Genomic DNA, 24450 nt, shown 5'->3' with positions numbered 1-24450 from the left:
CCTTTAGGACTTATGTGTGATAAATAAGTTCATATTCCACCAGAAAATGGCTAAAAAGAGTGAAAAATTATGTTTCTCTAAAGATTCTATTTCCCTCCTCGGTGAAGCCACGCCCCCTTCTATGACGAGATGCCGTCTGTATCTATTTAGTATCCTGGATAGTCAGTCTCCACTCCAGAGTCAGGTGGGGTTATTGACAAATTACTTTTTCAGACATTTCTCTTAAACGACTTTATGAAGCACTGAACACTTTAGAGCCAGCTTCATGCAGCGACAGATCTGAGAGGTGAAAGAAAAGGTAGTTTCTGCTCTGGCTGTATTTCAAAGGTTCACTCATGCTCAGTACGTCTGTGCAGTGTTGAACTGTGGGAATATCCCCGTGAGTGTATCCTGGCTTCTAATAACTGTGATATTGGATTATCCAGGAAACTGAAATGAAGATACTGTGTTTTACATGGACACTGACAAAACCAGGATACTTCAAATCCATGTTAATAACATGAATACTTGAGTCCAGTGATCTAGTATATGCACTCTGGTCAATGATACTCTTTTATGAAATGTATTTGAGATTGTTTATCTAATGTGATGTAGCTCCTGCTATACGTGTATTTCACTGTGCTGTTTTAATACTTGCAATAAGGATAATGATGTTTTAAAAATGTCCCCTTAAAATACTGAACAACTACAAAGAAAGACGTCACCAGTACTTACGATTTTTGTTCTGTTTTTATTGAGAGAAGAGTCACAGTGTAGGCTATATCTTGTTTACTATCTTTTGTTCCCAATATTGTGATACTTTGCCTTTTAATGCACTGTTTGCAAACAGCAAAATGACAAGGACAAGTTTTGCACACTGGTGGTCAATTTGTGATAATCATCTTCTCGCTGTGACAGGTTCAAATTTGATTGTGTTTGATCTGATTCTCTATTAAAAATTCTTCTTCTTTCTTTTTAGTTTTCCCTCAGGGCCAGGTTAAGACTGTCCAGTAAAGACTCAAGAGTTTTCTATAAATTGCACAAGGTCAGTGTTTCTTCTCATTTTCAAGTAAAAAAAATATTGTTAAGAAATATCAGAAAAGTTGGTTTATGCCGGTGTGATTATCTCTTCTAGACAAGGGCAACGTGGTTATTCACACCTGTTTCACAAACCGCTCTTGTGAGGGTCAATCTTACTGGCAGATTGGCTTGCCGCTTGATCATGCCTTAGTTCCCATTTAGGTTTCACAGGAAACCACAAAAAGCAAACTGAAAATAGTTTGCCACACAATGCTTAAAGTGATAGTTTGTGATTTTTCAATTCGTGACAGTTTGACGCTGCAGCTCCTGTTGAAGCAGCAGTCAGTGAACTAGTAATACTCCAAATATGTGTAACGGAAGAGTTCTGCTGCAAAAACAGATAAGGCTTTCAATCTCCAGATCTATTCTGGTGCAATAAAAAAAGGTCCTCATCAAACTTCTGTCTTCTGTGAAGTAAAGAAACAAAAATCATGAACGTCTTTGCAATTGAACTCTTCAATGTACAATCTAATGTAATCAGGAAGCTTTTCATCATATTACATTCTCTCTGCTTCCACTGAGGGCTAAGCAACGCCCCCTGTTGGTGATCTAGAGCAGGGGCGAGAACAGATTCTGCATTTCAAACTATTTTAAACTAGCCTGGCCAGCCAGACTACATACAACTTTCCCCATTCTTTACAAACCTGTAGGGTGTGATAGACATGCAGATGAACCAATCAGAGAAAGGCTTGGTCTGTCCAACATGTCCTACGTATGAAAGCATTGGATATCGCACTGAAAATGGCAGTTTCTGACAAAAATCAATGGCAAAGTACTCTACTAAGTGATAGAGTTTCTTCTGAATGATGCTACAAATGTCTATCTGTGATTGGTGGTTTTGGGATTGGCTGTGGGCAAAGTCTCAGCCTATTTTGAACATCGAGCAGAAGAGGCGGGCTGGCCAGGCTAGCTTATACAGATACAGTTTTTAAAAATCCAAACTATCACGTTTAAAGACCACAGTTATAAATAAAGCTTATTTGTCGTCATCGTCGTCATCATCATCATCGTCGTCATCATCATCGTCGTCATCATCGTCGTCATCATCGTCGTCGTCATCGTCATCATCATCGTCGTCATCGTCATCATCGTCGTCATCATCGTCGTCGTCGTCATCGTCATCATCATCGTCATCGTCATCATCATCATCGTCGTCATCATCGTCATCATCATCATCATCATCTGGGTCGATTTTGCCCGAAAGAACATCCTCAATCCACTGCTCCAGTTCGTCAGCAGTTGGCATATCATCAGCATCGTCCATATCCATCCACACACTGTCGGCCTGACGAGAGGTGAAATATTTTATTGAAATTCTGAATTTACACTCACAAATTTCAAAGTGCTGTCGTGTGTTGAAAAGTCTTAACATCTCAAGTCCAGCTTGTGGAAAGGACCTGATAACTAAGTCTTGTCAATCTTGTTTTTTTAAAATATTGCTACAAACAAAGACTGTCAACAGGACATTAGACTCTGAAACTGTAGCTAAGGAATAGATTGACCATGTTGGTACTAGTGGTACTTCTCAAGGACATTTTCTTTGTTAGTTATCTGTTTTTTTTAAATACATTCTTACATCTTCAACGTCAACAACACCGATCTGAGGAGAACCAAGGTCAATGCCGAAGGTCTTCTCCCAATAAGGAACCAGCTGTAAAACAAAGAGAGATAGATTATTATTTTCACTTTATAGTAGAGATGCGCCAATCCAGCTTTTTTGCTATCTATACCGATACTGGGGGTTGAGTATCTGCCGATATCCGATATTTACCGATACCAAGAGCCTTTGTTAAAAGTGTTTTTCTTTGAGTGAAACTCTGAATTGACTCTTCTCTCTATTTTAAGATCATTAAAGTCATATTATACATACATACATACATTTTCAAAGGCTAAACCTAATCCAGCGATCGGATTCTCCAATTTAGATTCTAAGCTTTAAAACGATGTACAGCATGTCCATATTCACTTAGATTTAGTTGATGAAAGTTGTGTTTTTAAGGCGATGATAGATTTTGCTCCGTGCATCCCTGCTTTATAGCTAACTTAAAGTGAAGAGAAGGTAAAGTCAAATAGAGCTCAGGATTGTGTCGTCAATTGTAAAGTATTCTGGGGTTAATGACACATTCTATAATAATAAACCAATGGAGACAGATGAATGAGTTATTTTACAATTTTGGCTTTTTTCTCCATAACGTTTAATCAAACATCCCAAACTCTGCAGGCACGAGGGTCTTTGTTCATACCAGGGGGAAAGAGTCTGGGTCAATCCAGATGATGCTGAGGTTCGGGTTGTCGGTGTTCTCACGTGCAACTTCCTTCAAGATTTCCAGGAATTCAAAACCATCTGTTGCAGAAAATAGACCATTTTAGATTATAGGTTGCTTTGGTGATTACACAGAGACTTAGTTCACGAGATCTAGACATTACCCGGGTCATCTTCTTCTGCAAATGCAACAATGTGCTCTCCATCAATGTCATCCTCCTGTCAAGCCCAAAAGAAATAATCATAACTTTGCCTTCTACCATTCAACAGAAACGGAAAGTGTCTTACCCAGATCTCGTACATGCTGTGGGGCTCAAGCTTCCTCAAGGTAGGCCTGGACATTTTAAGATTTCTTTAACCAAATTGACCAGGACAGTCTAGTATTTTGTTATTTCTGTCAGACAGAGATGTTAGTTTGCCTAAAACGTTCAATCTCTAATCTGGTGTTGTGATATTTCTTGTAGGTTTCCTTCAAGGATTTACAGCAGGAAAACACCAACACATGACGCCGCTGATGAAAGCTAGATTGAGTGGCTGAAATGCTATGTAACGCTGACAACAAACAAACTCTTCTGTCTGATAAAATTAAAAGTTTAACACTGTTTTATCCAAGAACTTCTTCAAATCACCTGTCGTGCTGTTCAATGTATTCCACCAGCTCGTCCTCGACATAGGGTTTTCCGGGGATGGTGACGGGCTCCTCCATAAATGGTTCATAAAAGTCTACTTCGTTCATCTTCAGTTTCAATTTCCTGGCAATCTGAAATTTTGGACAACAAGGTAAGGCACATTAACTCTACATCTAACCACTCTCTACCATATATAGAACGCAAGTACTCAGATAGTTCATTTGTGTATTGTGCTCTACATGTCCAAACTTGCTTCATCTATGCAAAGAAGTGAACATATGCAATTGGACATTAGAGCATTAACATCAAGACAAAAATGCAGGGTTTGAGTGAATGGTGTGTAGACCAAGTACAATGTTTTATTACTTACTAACTGTTACAAACCTTGGAGTCAAACGTAGCGTAGAATTTGACGAAAGGATGGAACTCCTCTGCAGCATCATCGTACTCCATAAAGTCTGGGAGTCAAAATGAAACAAATATATTCAGTGCTATTTTAGTTTACTTTTCAAATGGCTTTGTGTGACTGCTTACGGGGGGATTTTTCGTTCTTGAAATAGCCCACCAGCTTGATGACCTCATCCATGTTGAAGAAGCCCTTCAGCTCACGTTCATTGTCAATGATTTCAATCGGATCCTCAATTACCTAAAGGGACACAATCGTTCTAAAATGGGGCAATATTTAAATTAATTACAGATAATTGGATAAACTTACATCATAGAGGAACTCCACCAGAGTATCTGCAGCGAGCTCTCCGTCATACTCAATTATCTCGTCATCAGCAAACACGTAGATGCTCTCGACCTCGTCCAGACCTGATGTGACAATATTTCTTTAATCTGCAGCTTTTTTACTGAGTGGTCAAGTCAAGTGGTATGTTTGATAATGAACACTAGATGGCAGGGTTGTGTTGGGAATTCTGAGTCATATTTGAAGCAGTGTGAGCAAGAACATGAAATAATAACTTTATTATTGTAAATTCTACCTCACATAAATCACACATAGAGAAATTTCATTGGTCTCAACCCAAAAAATGCAAAAGTTAACCCTATACTGAACAATATATACTATATGGAGGAAGAAGAATTTTCATTTGCACGGATCAAACTGTCTTCTCCCAAAGGTAGGACCCACAAGGCTGTGAGATGGGTGTGTAGTGTGTGAGCCTCGAGAAAGTCAGTCGAATGGCCCCTGTCCAGGTAATTAGTCAAAAACGCAGCAGTACAGTCAACAGAGAAGAGCGTTGTGCAGCTTAAAGATTACATGTCTTTACATGTAATCTTTAAGTCCCACTTCCAGATCAAAAGTCAGGATCATGGTCATTGGTACTAAGAGTGAGGATTAGCCTACTGGGCATGTTAAAGACAACAAGAGGAAACCCACCCAGCCCTATGGCTTGACCACAGGACCTTCTTGCATTGAGGCAAGAGTGGGAGCCACTCATTTCTGACTCCAGTACAAAAAACAGGCCCTGTGCCCACCATGACTAAATGCACATTAGATAGTCATCTAATATGATATATATATGTATATGTATATTATAATATTATAGTCTTGTTCCTGCACATTTAACTTATTGCTTGTGGTAGAAATACATTGTGATGAGCTCTGGTTGTTATTACATTTTAATATCCTCGTCATACACATTGTCTTGTTTTCAAGGACGTCTCATTCCTTACCCAGCTTCTTGGCAACAGGACCAGCCTTCTTTTCATCAACAAGAGCAAATCCAATGTCCTGGTCATCCAGATCAGCCAGGACTTGTGCTGCAAGCTGGGCAAACAGACAATGCAGGGGCGGGAGTAAGAAGTTAAGAAGAGAGATTTTATTTGAAACAACACAAATATTTAGTCTCTAAGTGAGCGCATTCTTTTCAGCTTTTCCACATGTAAACATTTGCCATTTCATCTCGATTTCAAGGCCCCAGATGCAGAAGCTACAGATTGCTGCCTTGCTCTTTCTAAATCCAGTGAAACCGAAGCCAACAATTGACAGCGCTCATAGCCGGCCCGACAGGAGCAGGGCAGTGGCCACCACCAGAACAAGAGGGGCACAACTTGATACGGCTATGTCGAGGGGAAGAGTCACTGCGACAGGTGCGATGGAAGAGAAACCACTGCAAACATGCACCCACATATTTACACTGACTGTAAATACGTATGTATGCGTTCAGGTCTCTCTTTCGCTCGACACTCTTCCATAAAAGCCTCCTTCAGCCTTGGTTTTAATTTGGCAAATGTGCTTTTAGCGTGAAGTGCTTATGAATATGAATTGACTTTGCCCCTTGTGCAACAAGGTTAGGCGAGGCAAAAGCGGCCTGTAGTGACTTGCAAAGCAGCACAGATTCAGTTACAATGCCTTGCAAATGGATTACATTCAGCTGCGTCCAAAAGCCCAGCAAAGTAGCTCACATAGTAGATTCTATTGTTTTGTCAATAAGTTCTCTGTCATTGTCATCCACAGGAGATTTGATGATAAGATGACGATGATGCACTATACTATTGCTATACAATCACTTGAGAAAAACTCCCAAAACACTATATTCATTTTTGTCAATATCGCTCACCCCTAAGCTCATTGTCAAAAATGCCCTAAAACATCTGAGCAGAAAAGCAATATCGGCCAACTTCACCCATGCTGCTTTTAATGTATGTAAAGTATTTGCTGCACAGCCTTTGCAGATTAGAATGAAGCCTTTTCCATTTTCCCGAAACATAGTTGTCATCCAAAGATCCAAAGGTAGTGCATGTATAAAAGTCACACTGATGCGGCCGAAGCTGGTGCTGGACTTTGAAAGCAGTTCAGTCTCTCATGGGTCTGTGGCGCCAGTGAATTTTTACCTTTTGCAATTCCCTCTTTGAAAACTAAACTGCAATCAAGGAGGAGGAAGGGAACAGTCAGCGGGCGCAGGAGTCGGTCACAGCCCAGCCTAAAAACACATGGGGCAGACCTCAACATACCTGAAAGATATGCGTGGTTTGGCTCGTGATCAACTGCAACAAGAGATAGCGCTTTAAGGGGCTGCCGCCTTCACAGGAAGCAGAACACGTCCACATTTACAACAACGATATGACTGTTTCACCTGTTTCTACAGCCAAAATAAGCTCTTGTTTTACTTCTCTTCCTATTATTACTTCTCCTCTTCAATTAGAAGCTTTACATTATAACATTTTATTCAGAGGCTTTGGTCTGTCTTTCTAGAAATATTAATACAGTGAATAAAACAACCGGATGATGCATATAGTGTTGCGTTCTCTCCTAATGCTGTAATTACAGGCTTCTTAATTGTTGTAACCACTGCCTGCAAACAGAGGTCCTTTAGTCAGCAACTACTTCAGCCGTATTGGTCGAATCGAGTATCTTTTTCTTTTCGTCTGATTGTAGCGACCTGTGCCAAGTTATGTATTTCTTTTAGTTTGAGTAATTGATGTATGCTCGTCTCATTGTCATCTTAATTGGGAAGAGAGGCGGTTTACAAAGATCTCGCTCAGATCGCCACTGCATGCCCATATTGGTCAGCCTGGTGTATCTATAAGAGTATTGAGCTTGTGGTAGGCGGTGTTAGCGCTATATACGGTCTTCAGGAGACATGGCAAGTTGCCGAATAGACACTCGGAGAAGTCATGGACATGTTACATATAGAATGGGGTGTGGAGGGGGCTTGATGAATGGGAGGGACACCTGACACAGACTGACACACAAATCCATCATCTCAAGTCATCTATACATTCGCCAGTGTATGCATTTCCTCTTCAAATGTGTTTTTCCCATGACTGCAGATATCTACGGGATCACATGCTCTAAGTTCAATTCCTTAAATAATAATAGCCTTTGCTTATACTGCTTGTTAAAGTGCTACTGAAGGCCATTGTTTTGTTACTATTGTGCTATTGGCCTCTCCTAACTCTCACACACTGTTGACCGTCAACTTTCTTTCATCACATTTTAGCAGGAGTTGTTGAAAACAGAAATTTTTCTTATTGCCACGTATCTGGGGCCCAGTTTTTTTTTTTTTATTGCTCTCATATTATTTTTGCTGTCCACTCTCAGTCTTGCACTTAGCTCTGGTATTGGGGCTGGTATCATGGCCTTGTGGCGACTCTGTGAGTTGTCAGTCTCCCTTGACCCTGGGCGAAACTATGAGCTCAGTGAGGTGCAGCTGAGGATTGTATTTCAGTTGTGTAGCCGCTGACACGCTGCTTACATGCTGATTATGCTTAAAGTGCTGAAGGGTAGAGTTACTTTCCTCTCACTACATACTACCATCATTTTTTTTTTTCTTTTTGCTTTTGCATGAAAAAAATCAAAATCTTTGCAGGAGGTTGTCCTTAGATAATATGAAACTCTTACAGACTTAAAAACCTCCACTTGGCTATTCTGTGTGTCATCACTGGATTTGTATTTGTTTAGATGTGTTCCTCAGCACATCATCCTGTTAGATAACACTGCTCTGGGTCATTAAAAATGTATAGTGTGTGGCTTGTCTGTTTAACATATGTGGTAATAAGTTTTGCACATTTTCCCTTCAGGCTTGCTCGATCAGTATTTCATCCCTCATTTTTTACCCCAGGATTGTAGCCCTGTTGGAAACACGCTTTACTTTTTTTAATTTTATTTTGTATTTATTTATTTATCAGGGACGATACAATCCACATAGTTACAATTAATATTTGTAGCTCATGCGATGCATGAAGAGCTTTTAGCTAGTGCTAATTCGCAGCTCATGTTTCTGGTTGGGCCTTTCTGCACAGTTTACAATAATAAAATACATTAATACAACATTTGTATAAAACTTTGTAAGTCACACACATACATACTGTATGCACTCACACCTACATTCACACAGACTCAATGCTATTTACAAATGGGTACAGCTTTGGTTTGTTTTTAGCCAAGACTTAACCCTAGAAGTGAACATTTTAAACTCAGATATGGTTTTAAGTTCTGTGGGTAATGAGTTCCACAGCTTCGGACCAGAGAACGAAATGGCAGACTGACCAAATGAAGTCTTGCGGTATGGAATGGTACAGTTATGATTGATGGAGCCTCTGGTGACTCTATTGCTGTTTTGTCTCTACATAAATGAACTGAGTGGCTCGGGTGAAAGATTATTGACACATTTGAATATTAGTTTGAGAAAACTTGCCAAAGTTTTCAAAGCTTAGCAGTTTAACTGCACCGTCAACACTCCTTGGAACAACATATTGTACACTGACCAAAAAAAGGCTTTAAACTAAGATTTTTATGAACTGCTTGATTACACCACACATTCACTGTGGCTTTGTTTCAATAAGCTTCTGCAATGGCAAAAAATCCAGTGTTGCATTATTATAATGATGGGAGTGTGTGACCACTGTGCATGTCCCAAAGATTCTCAATGGGGTTAAGATCTGGACTCTGTGATGGCCAATCCATGTGTGAAAATTATGTCTCATGCTCTCTGAACCACTCTTTCACAATGTGAGCCATTGCCATCTTGGTGTAACCTGGTCATTCAGGATGTTCAGGTCGTCAGCTGATCTCATTCTTGGGCACATATAGTGTTGCTGAACCTAAACCTGACCAACTGCAGAAACCCCAGATCATAACAGTTAAATCCAGGTGGCAACTTTATTTTGGTCAAGCTTTGTATTGTAAAAGGGCCAAATTACTTTTCATCTCTTGCAACTGTTTGCTAAAAACAACACAAAAACATAAAGATAAAATGGCACACACTGTCCGCATGTCAACATGCCTTTGGACAGTAAGAGCACAGACTAAACATCTAAAATGTACTGCTTTTTCACTCATATAGTTCTCGATTTGTTGACTTGCTTTACTGAAACACTGAAATGAGTGTATAAAAAGACTGTAGAAAATCCAAGAGCCAAGCAAGTGTCAGTGACCATCTGTGTATGAGTCACAGCGAGCGGCAAAAACATGTCGCACTCCGTCTGAAGAAAAACAAATCTCCAGCTTTCATGAGCAACCGTCTGCAGGTGCTCTCCATAACTTAGCAACAGAGGGAATGAAACGACTCAAGATACAAAACAAATCATGCACTTTGTATGTGTGCGAAGGACTTAATTTAATTATCTGCAAGTTTACAGGAGCTATGTAGACAATCCCCATAAATACCTACTTCCGCTTTATGCTATCGTTATGATGGTTTCCTATGGTTGTGAAAGGCCTTGCTTGTTTCATTTTTTGTAAGATTTTGGGAAACAGATCTTGAAATTCACAGTCTCACTAAGCTAGCAGCGTCTGTGTTTAGTCTCTTTGTGACTGGGTGTCTGGGTTTGGACGTCACTCGTGTTCATTTTTTATGCCGCGCCGCGATCCTCGTCTTTTCTCACATGAATTAGTGATGTTACATTTCCTCAACCCAGTGACGAAGGCTGGCTGCTCTTTTATTTATGCCTCAATGAATTCTCCAGGGTGGAAGGCTTATAACACAGATCCTATGACATAATACTGGCCACAATGCATAATACATTTGGAGGTGCTATTTTTAAACTTACTCCATTTTTTTTTATCTTCACATGGGCTATTTTTGGACAACTCATCCCTTTGCCTGTTGTCAAACAGAAAATAGTCAATAACCGCCATCTGCTGTGTTACATTGTTAGTGTTCAGTGCTATAATATTCCAGATGTGTAGGTGATTGATTCCCATTCAAAAAATATACAACAAACCTTCTCATTCACTGGGATATGTCACATCTCCTTGAGACTTTTTCATTGAGGAACTATCTTTTAAAAATAGCCACCACAATGGCTTTTTCCAGGAACAGGAAGTGTAAACACCACTACTTGATGAGAAAATGGCGAGGAAAATGTTAGAGAGAACTAGAGCACGGCTGCATACATTAAATGTGCTTTCTAAGATGCTGCTTCTGGTTAGGGCAGGGTTCCTTTACATTTTTAGACATTATTCGGAACCTACAGTACCCATCAAAAGTTTGGAAACACTTTTCATGTATTGGCTTTTCTTTGTTTTCAACACTATTAACACACTACGATTCTCATTGAAGGCATTAAACTATGAATGAACCAATGGCCGCTCGTTGCACTGCTTTACTGCTACAGTGCATCCATATGTGGGCGGCAAAACAAGCTAGTTTTCCAATAGTTAGCATTGCACTTGCCTGGTTTCTAATTTTTTTAAAACTTTCTACAGCTAAATGTGATGATGCTGGGTTAGTTACAATTAAAGAAACCAGGCTGTTTTTTGTAAGAAACTTTTTAGAAATCTCGTATACCAATGAAGACCGGACTTTGAACGACAGGCCGTTAGCATTAGAGCTAATGGCGCGGGCGTGGCTATGACTAAACTACGCGCCTCGTGATGGCCGAGTCTACAGTGAAGATCCCGCCCTTATGCCCTTTGTAGGAACATGCTCCGTCACAGCAGGGTAGGAGGAGTCTGTAATCCGCTATATCCCCTCGAATGTAGTAATTATGGCAAACGGGGAGTCTATTATATAGACTATATATCTATGGAATGAAGACATGGAATTATGCAGTTAACAAAAAAGGGTTTAATAACTCAAAATATGTTTTATATTTTAAATTCTTCGTAATGGCCGCCCTTTATACTTGGCATTTTTTTTTCAATGACCTCCATAAGGCAGTCACCTGAAATGGTTTCAAACAGTTCAAACAGTGAGAAAAACTTCAAAAGTGGGCAAAGCAAAAGACTGCTATTTTGAAGAATTTTTTCAACATTTTTTTTTGTAAAACACAATTTCACGTGTATTTAATTCATAAATGAATGCCTTGAGTGAGAACAATGTAAATAGTCTTGAAATTCATTATGTTGAGCCTTAACAGAACAATAATGTTCATAGCTTCCGTTAAAGACTAGTCAAGTAGCTTTTAAACTTCTAAGGACATCCAGCCCTCTTCCTAATGCCATCATGTTTTGACTAGTGACTGGTTTAAGGAGTAGTTTTGACCCTCTATAGCTCGATCTTCATTTTGCCATAGTTAATATTAAGACTTACTTTTTTATTATGACTATTCATTTTTCTGTTAATTGAATCATTGACAGCCGTGTTAGAGCTGTTCATTATCTTGATTCCAGCTAGATGGCAACAGTGAGGTGCACTCTTTACAGTACTGTATATCATGGTGAGCTTCCACATACATTGGACTCAGTGTGTCTGCCCGTGTGCTGAAAAAAATAAAAATGTCGCTCTATGTTTATTTTGGGCTTGCAATGTCGCTGGCTTCTAAATCATCAGCTGGATTTCGCGCCAGTTTTGATGGCATTTTAACTGTCCTCTATTCTCGGCGGACGGAGATGGGTTTTGGAGTGCGGAGGTTGTTGCTATGAGACGCTCCATTCAAGCTTCATTGTTGACAGCTGTTTGAAGAAGCATGAGTAGTTTCAAGTGTTTTCCTCTAATGCACTGCAGATACAGGGGCAGTGATGAGCCTGTTCATTTACAAAGCAGAGACTGATCTAAATTTAAAACAGACACAGTGACTGTACTAATGCAATATGTGTTTCTGCACTGTGCTGCTTCTTTCGTTTTCCTTTTGAAGTAATAGTGTTTGTTGAGCATAAAGTGCGCTGTGGTTGGTATATAATAAGGCAGGGATCAGAATTATTATTTTACCAAATAATTTTTTGGACAAAAATATCAATATTTTGTAAAGTATCGCTACACTTTCAATTGTATTTGGAGTCATTTTTATCATGCACTCCTTTGTTTCCAGTTACACAGCACTTTGTGACATTTACGTTTCAATTTTAACGCTTCAAAAAATGTCAAATGGCGTTTGCTTTATAAACTTTAGACACATGTCTTTTACACATTTTAAGGGAAACATATCACTTATCCTAATGACTTACTGCATCACCATAAGTATCGAATCGGCCCCTGAGTATTGTGATACGTATCGAATCGTGACAAAAGTGTATCGCCATAATTAAAAAAGTACGTGGCAGAAAACCAGCAGTTGTTGGATAATAATGTACATGTTAAAACCTTTACTCAGGAAATACTTCACCGGAGCAGACTTCTGTGTTTATAACCGTTAAGTGTTTTAGCCTTGAAGCTAAAAGTTAATGTCAATTTGACTTAACAAATGTTAAAATAGCTCCACTGTCAGCTTATAAAACACACTCTGCTTAATGTTCCCTTAAGTTTTCTTCTGTTTATTATATCTTAGTTTATTTTTAATTCACTTTATAATGTGGACAGGAAGCAGTCCTTGTCCTGCACTGGCCAACAGGAAGTTAGTCAGAGCCTATATTTGTTTCATTTAGGTATTTTCTAAAATCGTTACATAAGGGGTGGACCATATCGTATCGCATATTGTTAACGCGGTATTATTTTTGATATTGTTGTAATTTTATATCATGCTTTTTTATATCATGCTTATATATTATGCTTAAAAAGTAAAATGAAATGTAAACTCCTTTATTTGATCATATTTGTGAGGAAATTAGTATGACGCTAAAAACAAAAGAATGAAATATCTTCGCATTAATCTTCTCCGAAGGTGTTAAGGCTGGAATTTGGAAGTCATTTGTCCGTTGTCAATTATATCGTCAAATATATTGTTATTGTGATATTTCTTTTTTCTTTTGTGATATAGATTTTAGGCCATATCACCTTATCCTAATTCACATATCAAATTGTTTGTTCATTTTTGGCGATATTTCAACAATTTCTTCTGACTTTTGACTAATAATCCTTAAACAATAAAACAAAACAATTTTCTAGTGAGTGTAGGACTATTGGCTTTACTGGCTTTACTGGCTTTAGTTTTTTAATTTAGTGAGTGTAAGTGTAAGTGCAATTAGCTTCTTCGTTAGATAGAATAGCCTTGCTCTGAGATTCAGGACAGGAGTTTCTTGAGTCACTTGTGGTTCATACATCACTCTAATAGTCTCTCATGTCTCTCCATTTCCCAAATAGGCAATCTCACTGTATCATATTGTACTCTCACATCTCTGTTTGATTCATTACTTGCCACAGAAGCGCAGAGTCATGTTTTTGACGGATGGGAAATCGCTACTCGGGGTTGGGTCAGACTCCCGGCACACTCTTTTGGGGTAATTTAAAGCTCTCAAGTATTTAGGGGCAATTTCACAACAACGCTCGAAAGTGCCCACTGACAGAGCTATTTTGTGTCTGTCAAAAGTCAGGCCGGCCAACAACCTGATTTCTCCAAGGTCAAAATACTGCTGTTGTCTAGTGCTGCCGATAGAGTTGTAGCGGGTGAAGGCTGCTGCGGTTTATTGAATGCCTTTTCTGGTTCTTTATATAAAGGCTGCAGGATAAAATATATTTTAAAAGTGCCAGTAAAATGGCAGATTGTGTGGTATACGCGCAAATAGTGATCATAAAAATCCGAGCTACATGGGCCTTAACTGGACAAATTCACTTGTTAATTCATCAAGAGCTATGTTGTCACCTAGTCAGCTATGCATGTGTTTGGATGTTGCAGGAGAGAATTCACAGTAACAGAGACAACTTGCACACGTTCAGCCAATTAGCACTCTGACACCGCTAGAAATAAGTTGTTGATGCCTGCCTTTGGAAACGTTTATTCTTGTTATCAATATTACAGTACAAATAAATGTGTTAATTCGTGAAATTTTGCATCTTCCCCACAGATAAATATGTTTTTGTCCGCAATTTACAGCCTTTTTTTAAAAATTAATCTCCAATGTACTAGGGCTGCACAATACATATATCACCAATTTAAAACTTAACTCTTTTAATATTAGGTCATATAATATTAACCTCTTAACCCCCGCCTGGACCGAGCACATTTTCTCCAGTTTGGCATTACGCAAATCTAATAGCTTCTCGACAGTGGAATAACTCATTTGAAAGTTAAAGAAGAACTAAATAACTTGTTTACCACATTAAATCCTTTTCATTGTCTGTTTGGGGGTAATACAAGTGTTAATGGGATGATTGGGGGGGCTTTGATCTCCCCTTGGTGTCTCTGGCCAGAAAACCACAATTGCAACATCGCTGCCACCAATACACACTAGTGGAATCACGAAGAGGACGCTAACAGGCTAATGGGCAAAGCTAACAGCGGGCTAGCACCACTTAAACAGTATTTACAGCCAAGTTTGAGTGAAAAAAATGATCTTCGTTGTGTAATTGGATGTACAATATCCCTCTCTCCCTTTGTCTTTTCTGTCAGTGCAGTATTTACTCTCACGGACAATTAATGAATAAAAAATAACACAACATGCTACGACACCTGCAGTGGCGCTCATGGCCTCTAGGGGCATGAGTTAATTAGTTCTGCTTTAAGACCTACAAAAGTGATCGTAACATTTTTGTCATTTCGCCACGTTTTTGTCATGATTTTGTCGGGTTTTTTGAATGCTTTTTTGTTGTGTTTTCGTCATGCTTTTGTCACATTTTTGTTGCTTTCCCGGTACATTTTTTGTCGCCATGTTTTTGTCCCCATTTTTATGCTTTAGATTTGGGTGAAGCCAAACAGGAGAAAATGTGCTCAGTTCATGTGCCTGTTAATACAAAATCCCTGAGATTCACTCTCCGAGCAATCTCTAAAAATGCACAGAAGTTAAATTTTATCCATAAATCTGGCTGTGATTTTCCTAATTTAGTTCCATGTTAGCCTCGTTTGGCCCTGATTTAGTGTTTTTTAAAAATTGGACTTTGACCTCGGGATTCCACATCATCCGCCTGTGCGCTCAGCTCCACTCCGCTCCGCCCCGACTCCGAACGGCTGCGACATCAACGCCCACTGTCTCCACTTCAGTCCGCCCCGGTCCTCTCCGCCAGTGCTCCAGCTCCACGAGGAGCACGTGCACAAAGCAACGACTTTGAGAAATAAACCTCCCAATAAAATAATAAACAACTATTTATGAGCATGCGAGCTATACCGCGTTGAAGCATGAAGCCTGTGCCCCCCTCATGCGCGAGGGAGAGAGAGGCAGAAAAAAAAGTTACGTGAACGAAAGCAACAGAAGCTTAAAGGAATAGGCCACCGTTTTTACATACCAAGATATGTTCTTACCTAACCTTAGCCGAGTTAATATATACCCGTCTGGTCTTTGTCCGTGCGCTCTGTCAGGCAAACGGAGCACATACGGAGCCTCTCCCACATGTCATATAGCTCCAAAAAAGCTCACGATAGAAGCTACCAAGCTCTTCCACGTGTTCCCTATTTAAATAAAGTTACGTGAAGTGTTTTCATGCAAAGTATATTTACACAGAAATGTAACATGTCGATTTTATAAGCAGATAAAAAGGGGGACTATATTGTGAGGCGTAATGATACAGGAGCACAAAGTCCGCGCAGTAACTCCTAAAGACTTCCCCCGCTCACTTCCGTCAATAGAAGCTGCGTGACTTGTAGAGAGCTCGCAGAGAACAGTTGAAGAAGCGTCGATAACTTGTGAACAATGCCTTTTACGTGCATCGTGCCGGGCTGTGATAACAAGCAGAAAGTATATAGTATAGTAATGTTTCACAGATTTCCAACTCACCCCAGACGACGACACAGGACTCAGGACCTCTACCATGAGGTAGGAATGCGCAAGCACTTTCCCAAAATATATTTTCTGCTTGTTGTAAAAGGCTCTCTACAAGTCACGCAGCTTCTATTGACGGAAGTGAGCGGGGGAAGTCTTTAGGAGTTACTGCGCGGACGTTGTGCTCCTGTATCATTACGCCTCACAATATAGTACCCCTTTTTATCTGCTTATAAAATCGACATGTAACATTTCTGTGTAAATATACTTCGAACTGTGGAGCTTGATCTGGCCGGAGCTGATGGGGCGCAGACGGACCTGAAAATAGAGCTGATCTGTATTTTTATCGTGGCGAGGCAGAGTGGCGGAGAGGCGACGCAGGCCCCTCGGAGCGGAGTGGACGATGTGGAATGTTTCTGAACGTTCAACATAGCAATAGCATTTGCTGCGGAGGTCGGGGCGCAGTGGAACGGAGCGGAGCGGGGCGAGCACGGAGAATGTGGAATCTGGGGGTGAGACAATTGTTTGGGACTTTTGTATACATTTCATTAAACTGTGTTGAAATGGTTCATCTGGCTCTACATGACAAATATTTTAGTATTGACAAAACGATACCCGGCCCTGCTTATTCATCCAGGAAGTATTCATCACAGTGAAGCTTAACTATGATACCCGTAATCCATGTTTTGACAGACCCACAGGAAGCAAAACTATATTCTTTCAGCCACAGCGAGTCTCTAATTGAATCTGTTAAGTGCATCTATTATTAATCCTCCCGACAACAGGTGGGTTTGAACACTTAGAATAGAGCGAGCGACTCAAGACGCTGGATGTGTCATGAGCGGCCAAGGACACTTCACTGAACATAACTCCTGTCACTGCTCATGACGTCACGCCGGACAAACAAGCTCTTAATTTAGCGCCTCGTTCACACTCTTAATTGGAAAGCGGTGCTGTGGTTGTGCCAGGGAGACTGTAGTGGCAGCGCAACCAAGGCAAACCTGACCAGTCGAAAGTGCGGTTTAGCTTTACCTTGAGCGGTGATTCTGTCAAGTTAATGTGATTAGCTGTGATTATGTGCGTCTGTAGATTATCAGCTCATTAAAAGAGAGCCATTTAAAGCATGCTGCTTATCACTTTTTGATTCCAGTGAGATGATGGCAAAAAAAAGGCATTCATTTATGACAGTATTGAAGCTACTGACTATTTTAATTTTAACAAGGAAGCAGCAAATGTTTGTGAGAAAGGAATGTGGTATTTCATAGGGATGGGCGGATCGATACCACAATATTGATATATCGATACCAAACGGCTACTTTTTCAACATCGATACTAATTTGCATATGTAAAAAGAAGGCGTGGCAGCAATTTTAAACATAAAAGGACGATTTACATTTTTGTTCTGAGCCAAACAATCCACAGGAGCAGGGGATTGAACTAAGCCAGCCATATCATTCTGGTTTAGATTCTGTTTGTCATTAAAGTATTAATTTTAAACTTTGTTTATGTATTTAATTTCACATTAACCAGTTAAAGTAAAATCATTTAAATTTACCTCTTAATTATATAAAATAACCAGTTTTAGAAATGTATATTGATTGAAACACATTCACCCATATAAAATGACCAGTATCGGTATCGAGAAAAATGACCCCTAAAGTATCGGTATCGTATTGATTCCAAAAAATGTGGTATTGCCCATCCCTAGTATTACAGCGGCGTCAGTCTGATTCTATAACTAAATACAGCAAAAGTTCATTTATTTCTGAAATTCAACTTAAAATGTGAAACTTACATATCATAAAGACTCATCACATGCAAAGTGACATATGTAAAGCCTTTGTTATAATTAAAATGAATGGCTTACAATCCATTTTCAAAATATTCTAATTATATAAGATTTTTAATTTGGGTTTTTTACAAGCTGAGCCATAATAATCAGAATTATAACAAATAAAGGCAATACATATCTCACTTTGCATGTAATGAGTCAATCATATATTAGTTTCACAGTTTAAGTTGAATAATAGAAATGAATGTCTGTAGTTTAAATAGGGCTACATTTTGTTTACATTGGGCTAAATTTTGTTTACATAGGGCTAAATTTTGTTTACATAGGGCTAATTGGTTTAACTAAAGCCATCAGACTTCTTTGCAGAATTTGGTATTCATGCCTTTTCTTCAGATTTAATGTTTCCTTCATGTTGTCCAAATGCAGAACAATGGTCAATAGAATGTTATTATAAAAGTTTTAATGCCATGTCATGTCACGTGACAAATTGGAAATCTACTGCTCGAACCCAGGACACTCACTGAAGTATTTCAAAACAATTTCACATGAGTGCCTTAAAGTACAGGCCTATTCTGTCTGTCAAAATGTCAGGGCTTAATAACAACATGGTTTCCCTGATGTGACATCTGTGCGATGTGACAGGTGACTCATCTCTGGTCCTTGTCCAAGATGTTCCCCAGCTTCAGTTCAAAGACCCGCATGACCTTCTAGATTCTTCAGAAAAAAGTCTATGACCATGCAGGGCTGCTGTCACTTGTGCTTAAAGTGCATGACAGGTTTTAATGCTTTTGAAAATATGACTTATAATATCAGTTATCATTTTGTTTCAGTGAAGCAGCCATTTTAATTAAGAAATGTCGGGCAGAAAAGTTATTTTTATTTGAATTTTTAAGCTGCTGACAGGAAGTGACATCAGTAAAGGTAAAGGGCAGCGTGACTCACTCATTTCCCATTGACTGAACATGGTCGGCACGGCAACAGGTTAACATAGATACAGACGGCATCTCGTCATAGAAGGGGGCGTGGCCTCGCCGAGGGGGAAAATAGAATCTTTTGGGAAACACAATTTTTCACTCTTTTTAGCCATTTTCTGGTGGAATATGAACTTATTTATCACACATGAATAAAGTCAAGTGTAAATCGGGCCCATATGGATATTTTCTCACAGCAAATTGTTCAGTAGAAGTGAAAAAACGGCAATTGTAGCTAGCGCTAGCTAATGTTAGCATTAGCCCGATGCTGACATGTAGCATCGTGTTAGCATCACCGTTATTTATGTATTTATGGGCTGTTGAACCACTTTGCTCCTCTCCATGTCTTTGTTTCTTTGTTTAGAAGAAACTATATTCACAATTCAGCATTTGTTACAGTAGTTTTTGAATAATTAAGAAAGTTTAGATTTTTTTCAAAATTGTTTTCCCCCTTAACTGTTTTCAAACATGACCATATATGGGCGATTCCAGAGATGCCGTCTGTATCTATGGTAAGCCTTCATCTATGTCACTGTGTCCAATAAGGAAGTGAAACTATAAACGTCACTAAAATGGCCAAACTAAAGAAAGCTGCACAATCTTCAGCAAAATCTTCAATATAATTGCGCTAACTATGTTTTAGCAAATGAAAAAATAAAACCGAACGGAAAATCAAGATGAAATGGACTTTGATGCTTCGATCTTGTCTTACAATGAAACACTGAAAGTCTGAAGCGATGTGGGAACCCGTCATAATATCCGTCCCTCAGCTTCCGCACCGTCTACTGACATTAAATATGTACGGGCTGAGATTCACGAAGCAGGAAGTCTCAGAGTGATGCTGACGGTAACCACGGCGACGACTTGACCTTTGCTCAGATTTCTCGGGAGACCGAAGATTATTATACATGAAGACAATATACGCCATTTACACCTGTGTTACGGCGTAATGGGGCATGAGCTTATTACGGCAGCTTTAATTAAATATGGCGGGACGATAATTCATTCAATGCACTTTGGACGGTAAATGGTGAAGAGGTGAAGACCCCCTTTGTTTCTCTGTTCTGTTTGCTAAAATGTGTTGCTTTAAAAATATCGTATTTTGCCATTAACTTGACTTTCTGCTACCTTGCGTACAGTGTATGTGTCCAGTTTGGCAGCGAGCAGAGTGAGAGACCCATGTTAGGGAAAAGGTCGCTGAAATTTGAGCCCGGTTTGTCAAAGTTCAGAGGTCACTCGAGCGATTAGGAGATTATCAGTCACTCTCTAACGCTTCCAAATATACACACAGAAGCTTATGTTTGTAAAGGCTTGAATTCAGGAGAGTCTGGTCATTAAACAACACTGGCCACGTTACACTGTATCAATCGGTATCGCATGTTTTACTAGTATGAGAATAAACGGCAAGAATTTCAGATTATCTCGGATTCATTGACCCATTAGAGGAATCAGTAGAGTTTCCTTTGTGACTGTAAGTTTGTGGGATCCAGTTAATTAAAGTCTATTGTTGGACCTAAGAGGCATTGTTCTTTCCTGTTTCCTTTGCACCCTGTGATAATTAACCAGTAATCAATAACCACTACAATTCATCCCGGTGGGTGTTTTTGTGGCATTTAACAGGCATCAACCGTAATTCCCACTGCATTGGATGTAAACACCTTCCACATTGACTACGCTGCCTAGATCAGACATGAAACCTCAGGAGTACACAACGATATACAAACATTGTCCATTAGATTCATACAGCTGGAGATCCATATACCCATTCTCTCTGCCACAATGCCAGTGTTTTTTCTCCAGTTCGACTTTATCCAAATCTAAAAGCTACCAGTGTTGGGCAAGTACTTGAAAATTGCAATATATTCTATATTAGTGATTACAGCTTTAAACATGTATTATGTTTGTATTACATATTACTGTTTCAAAAATGTAGCTGAGTTACACAACTTTGAGTTACTTTTGGCAAATATATTAATTGAAAAAATAGTAATAATGCAAGTAAGTAATAATTTCCTTTTCTTTCGCTTTCCCCCATTCTCTCATGTTTTGTTTTGAGGACATTAAGTACAGACTGCAGATCTTATACACCAGTGTCCAACTTGATTTGGTGCTGCATTTTATTTGAGGGGAGTTTGGCATTTTTTCGTTCATACATTTAAATGCACTTGTAACTCGAGTTACTTGAAATGTAGGGACTAATATACTCCCGTATTTTGTGTAAGTAATATATTACATTCCTTAGTTACTAAAAAAAGTAATATATTTTTGTAACTCATTCCTTTTTTGGGGGCTTTTCTTGTGTTTTTGTCACATTTTTGCCACATTTTTGTTCCATTTTCATCCTTGTTTTCTTCTTGTTCTTGCCACTATTTTGACACTTTTTTCAAGAAGCTTTCAGATTTGGGTAAAGCCAAACTGGAGATTATGTCCTCTGTTCAGGTTGAGAGGGTAAATATGTTCCTTTCATGCTTTTGTGCCATATTCTTTTAGCAAATGTACTTGGTAAATGGTCTCAACCTATATAGCGCTTTTCCACCTACATTAGGCACTCAAAGCGGGACCCACTCACCCATTCATACTCTCATTCATACACCAATGTACGTAGACACTGGGGGCAATGTGAAGTGTCTTGCCCAAGGACACAACGACAAGTGTGCACTTTCAGGAGGTGGGATTCGAACCCCCGACCTTCCGATCATGAGACGACCCGCTCTACCATCTGCGCCACTGTCGCCCACTGTCGCCCACTTCTTGTCACATTTAGCACGGCACTGTTTTCGTACCACCTTGGCTAATATTCCGTGGGACACAGTGTAATTGCAAACTCAGACAAAATAGATCAGTACAAGTAAAGTTAGGGTTGCTTTCAGAAAACCAGTTTTGGTGAATATCTGAAAAGGATGTTCGTGCTGTAATTAATTCTGTTTCGGATGTGATAATGAATAACAATTGTACAATCAGGCACACGCTGTTCTTTTCGATTATCGGCTCAATTTCTCATATGTCGGGACAGGGAGCTTGCGCGCTGCACGTTTTATTGCCGGGCCCAAAAAATCGTAGGAACCTGGCAACGCACGTAAAGGAATAGGTGAGATATGGGCCTAAACTCCGTCTGGACCTTCCCCCCAGAGAGCGCTTAGTCTCTCCCCACATGCGGAGCTGTCCCGGGCTATTTACAGAGGTGACTTATGTCGCGGATACAGGCTGAAAGAAGACACTGCCACTTTGACGAGCAGGGCAAGGCTGTGGGAAATACAGCACTGTGCAAGAGACTTCAAGAAAGAAAGCGAAGAAGAATGATTCAAAAATCGTGGGAAATGTAGATGCACTTTAGAACAGCTTGACCAAATATAAATCGTATATCAGATCGTCTTGTCCAGGGATAAATGAGTGTATTATTGATATTGATTGACATTATAAATTAAACCCTATCAAAAATTTGCTGTTGAGTCAGACAAAGAAATCTGCAAAAGCTTTTTTTTCCTGGGCTGTATAACACGACTTCCAATCACAGACTTCAATTTGCAGAGCATTTGTAATTACGCTTTTCTTCATCCTTGCACCTGCTCGTCACAGCGTGAATCAGATTCTTCTTACTTTGAAGGCTGCTCCAAACCAAAAGTCGGGCCTTGGGGCTCAAATTGGTTTTCAAAATTTCTTTCAGAGAGCGTTTATACAATTATACGTTTTTTTTTGTATTTGCACAGGCCAAAAGAGATCCTTGTTTTTATATGCGTACACGCTCCAAGTCCAAAGAAGGGATAGTACAATGTTTGTGCAAGCTCTTGATACTGCAGTACAATGTTTAATTATAGTCCAAAAGTAGAGTAACTTCGAAATTGCTATTGATTATGATGCCTATGACAACTGCCAGACTGTGTGAACCCAATTTTCAGTAGTTCATTGACTCTACTCTATATGAACTTTACCTCTCATTATAAAAATATCTCCCTATATATGAATCTCTTGTTCTTTGACAATCACCTCTGTTTGTTGACAAGCATAATCATCACCGCCCTCTTAAAAAAAAAAGTGACCCGACCACATCCAGGAATTTACAAGCGGAGCCAAAACTCTCCGTGTGAAACCATCACTGCCCTGGTTTGCCTCTGACCCTTCCCCCACATGGACCACCCTTCCCTCGGTGCGGCCCATGCTGTCACCCCCTGGCGTGGACCCACCTCCAGAGCCAGCTCCTCAATCTGGAACTGCTTGGTGGCGGCGCGGTTGCCCTGCACGTTCTTGTGGTAGTAGATCACCATCACGTCGTACTTCTTCATGATGGACTTGAAGTTCTTAGTCGTGAGCTCGTGGACGCGGTCTTTGCCGTCATACTCTGGGATTTCCAAACCGGTGTCTGCCCAGCTGAGGGCCCCCAAAGTCAGGAGGACCCCCACGATCGCCCAGCCCCACTTCATGGTGCTGTCTTCTCACAGCGGTCAGTCGCAGTGGGGTAGAAGAGCTTTTCCTAACAATATGAGGGTCAATAAGTGCGGGCTAGGGGCACAAACTTCTGCCTGTCCCCACTGGCAAGAGAAGAGCAGAGGGGGGAGAGGCACCTGCTTTTAAAAATGTCCCACACGTGGATCCGCTGACGTTTAGGGGACGGTCCTGGTGTGGGTAGTGGACATGACACTCCTCCGTCTCACTCATCCAGGGGCAAAGCCTGAGGGGCTGCCAAAATAGAAGGACTGAGTCCCAGAAGGAGGTGTTGTGGACTGCTTTGAATTACATGAGCACTAAACATTGTGCCACAGCCTGCCAATATCATGTCATGTTCTCTTGACTTTCTCATTTTGGGGAAAGTAGTGTATTCAATTCTATGTGGACAAAATAGGAATTATGTTTTCTGCTACAAAATACTTGATAATAATAATATATTAATAATAATAAAACTTTATTTATAAAGCGCTTTTCATACAGAAATGTATCACAAAGTACTTTACAGATCACAGTATTTAAAACACCAAGCCCATCCCCCGAATATACATAGATCTCTCAATTGTGACATACACACACTCACACTGATTCCCCCCGTCTACTCAGTACACACCCTCTCACTCTCACTCACACACACACAACAGAATAAAAAGATAAATACATAAGGCTGTGTACAGATGAACAAGGTGAGGAGGAGCCGGGAACACCGGGCGCAGCTACAGGGCCCTGACCCAGGGGCGCCCAGAGGAGGCGTGGCAGAAACACACCTCCATCAGGCAGTTTTGCCAGTTTGATGTCAGTTTCTGTTTCTTAACAAAATCGATGAACACAGTTGC

General features: G+C 40.0%; 2 protein-coding genes across 9 annotated transcripts in view; one reads left to right on the top strand and one right to left on the bottom strand.

The window, feature by feature from the left end:
* tox4b (TOX high mobility group box family member 4 b) overlaps positions 1-24450 on the top strand; it is a 206392-nt gene that overhangs the window by 90817 nt on the left and 91125 nt on the right. The window lies entirely within an intron of this gene.
* Positions 1902-23666, bottom strand: casq1b (calsequestrin 1b). Its single transcript, XM_079579948.1, has 11 exons — positions 23356-23666; positions 5632-5725; positions 4667-4767; positions 4486-4597; positions 4336-4409; positions 3952-4082; positions 3611-3656; positions 3487-3541; positions 3303-3403; positions 2636-2710; positions 1902-2344 (listed from the first exon to the last, which is right to left on the bottom strand). The coding sequence occupies exons 1-11, from the start codon at positions 23590-23592 to the stop codon at positions 2036-2038; spliced, it is 1335 nt and encodes a 444-aa protein (XP_079436074.1). The 5' UTR covers positions 23593-23666; the 3' UTR covers positions 1902-2035.

Source organism: Gobius niger (genome assembly GCF_951799975.1).
Source record: "Gobius niger genome assembly, chromosome: 21".
Classification (NCBI taxonomy): domain Eukaryota; kingdom Metazoa; phylum Chordata; class Actinopteri; order Gobiiformes; family Gobiidae; genus Gobius; species Gobius niger.
Note: the sequence above shows the minus strand (reverse complement) of the source record. Positions and strands in the feature narration are given on the sequence as shown.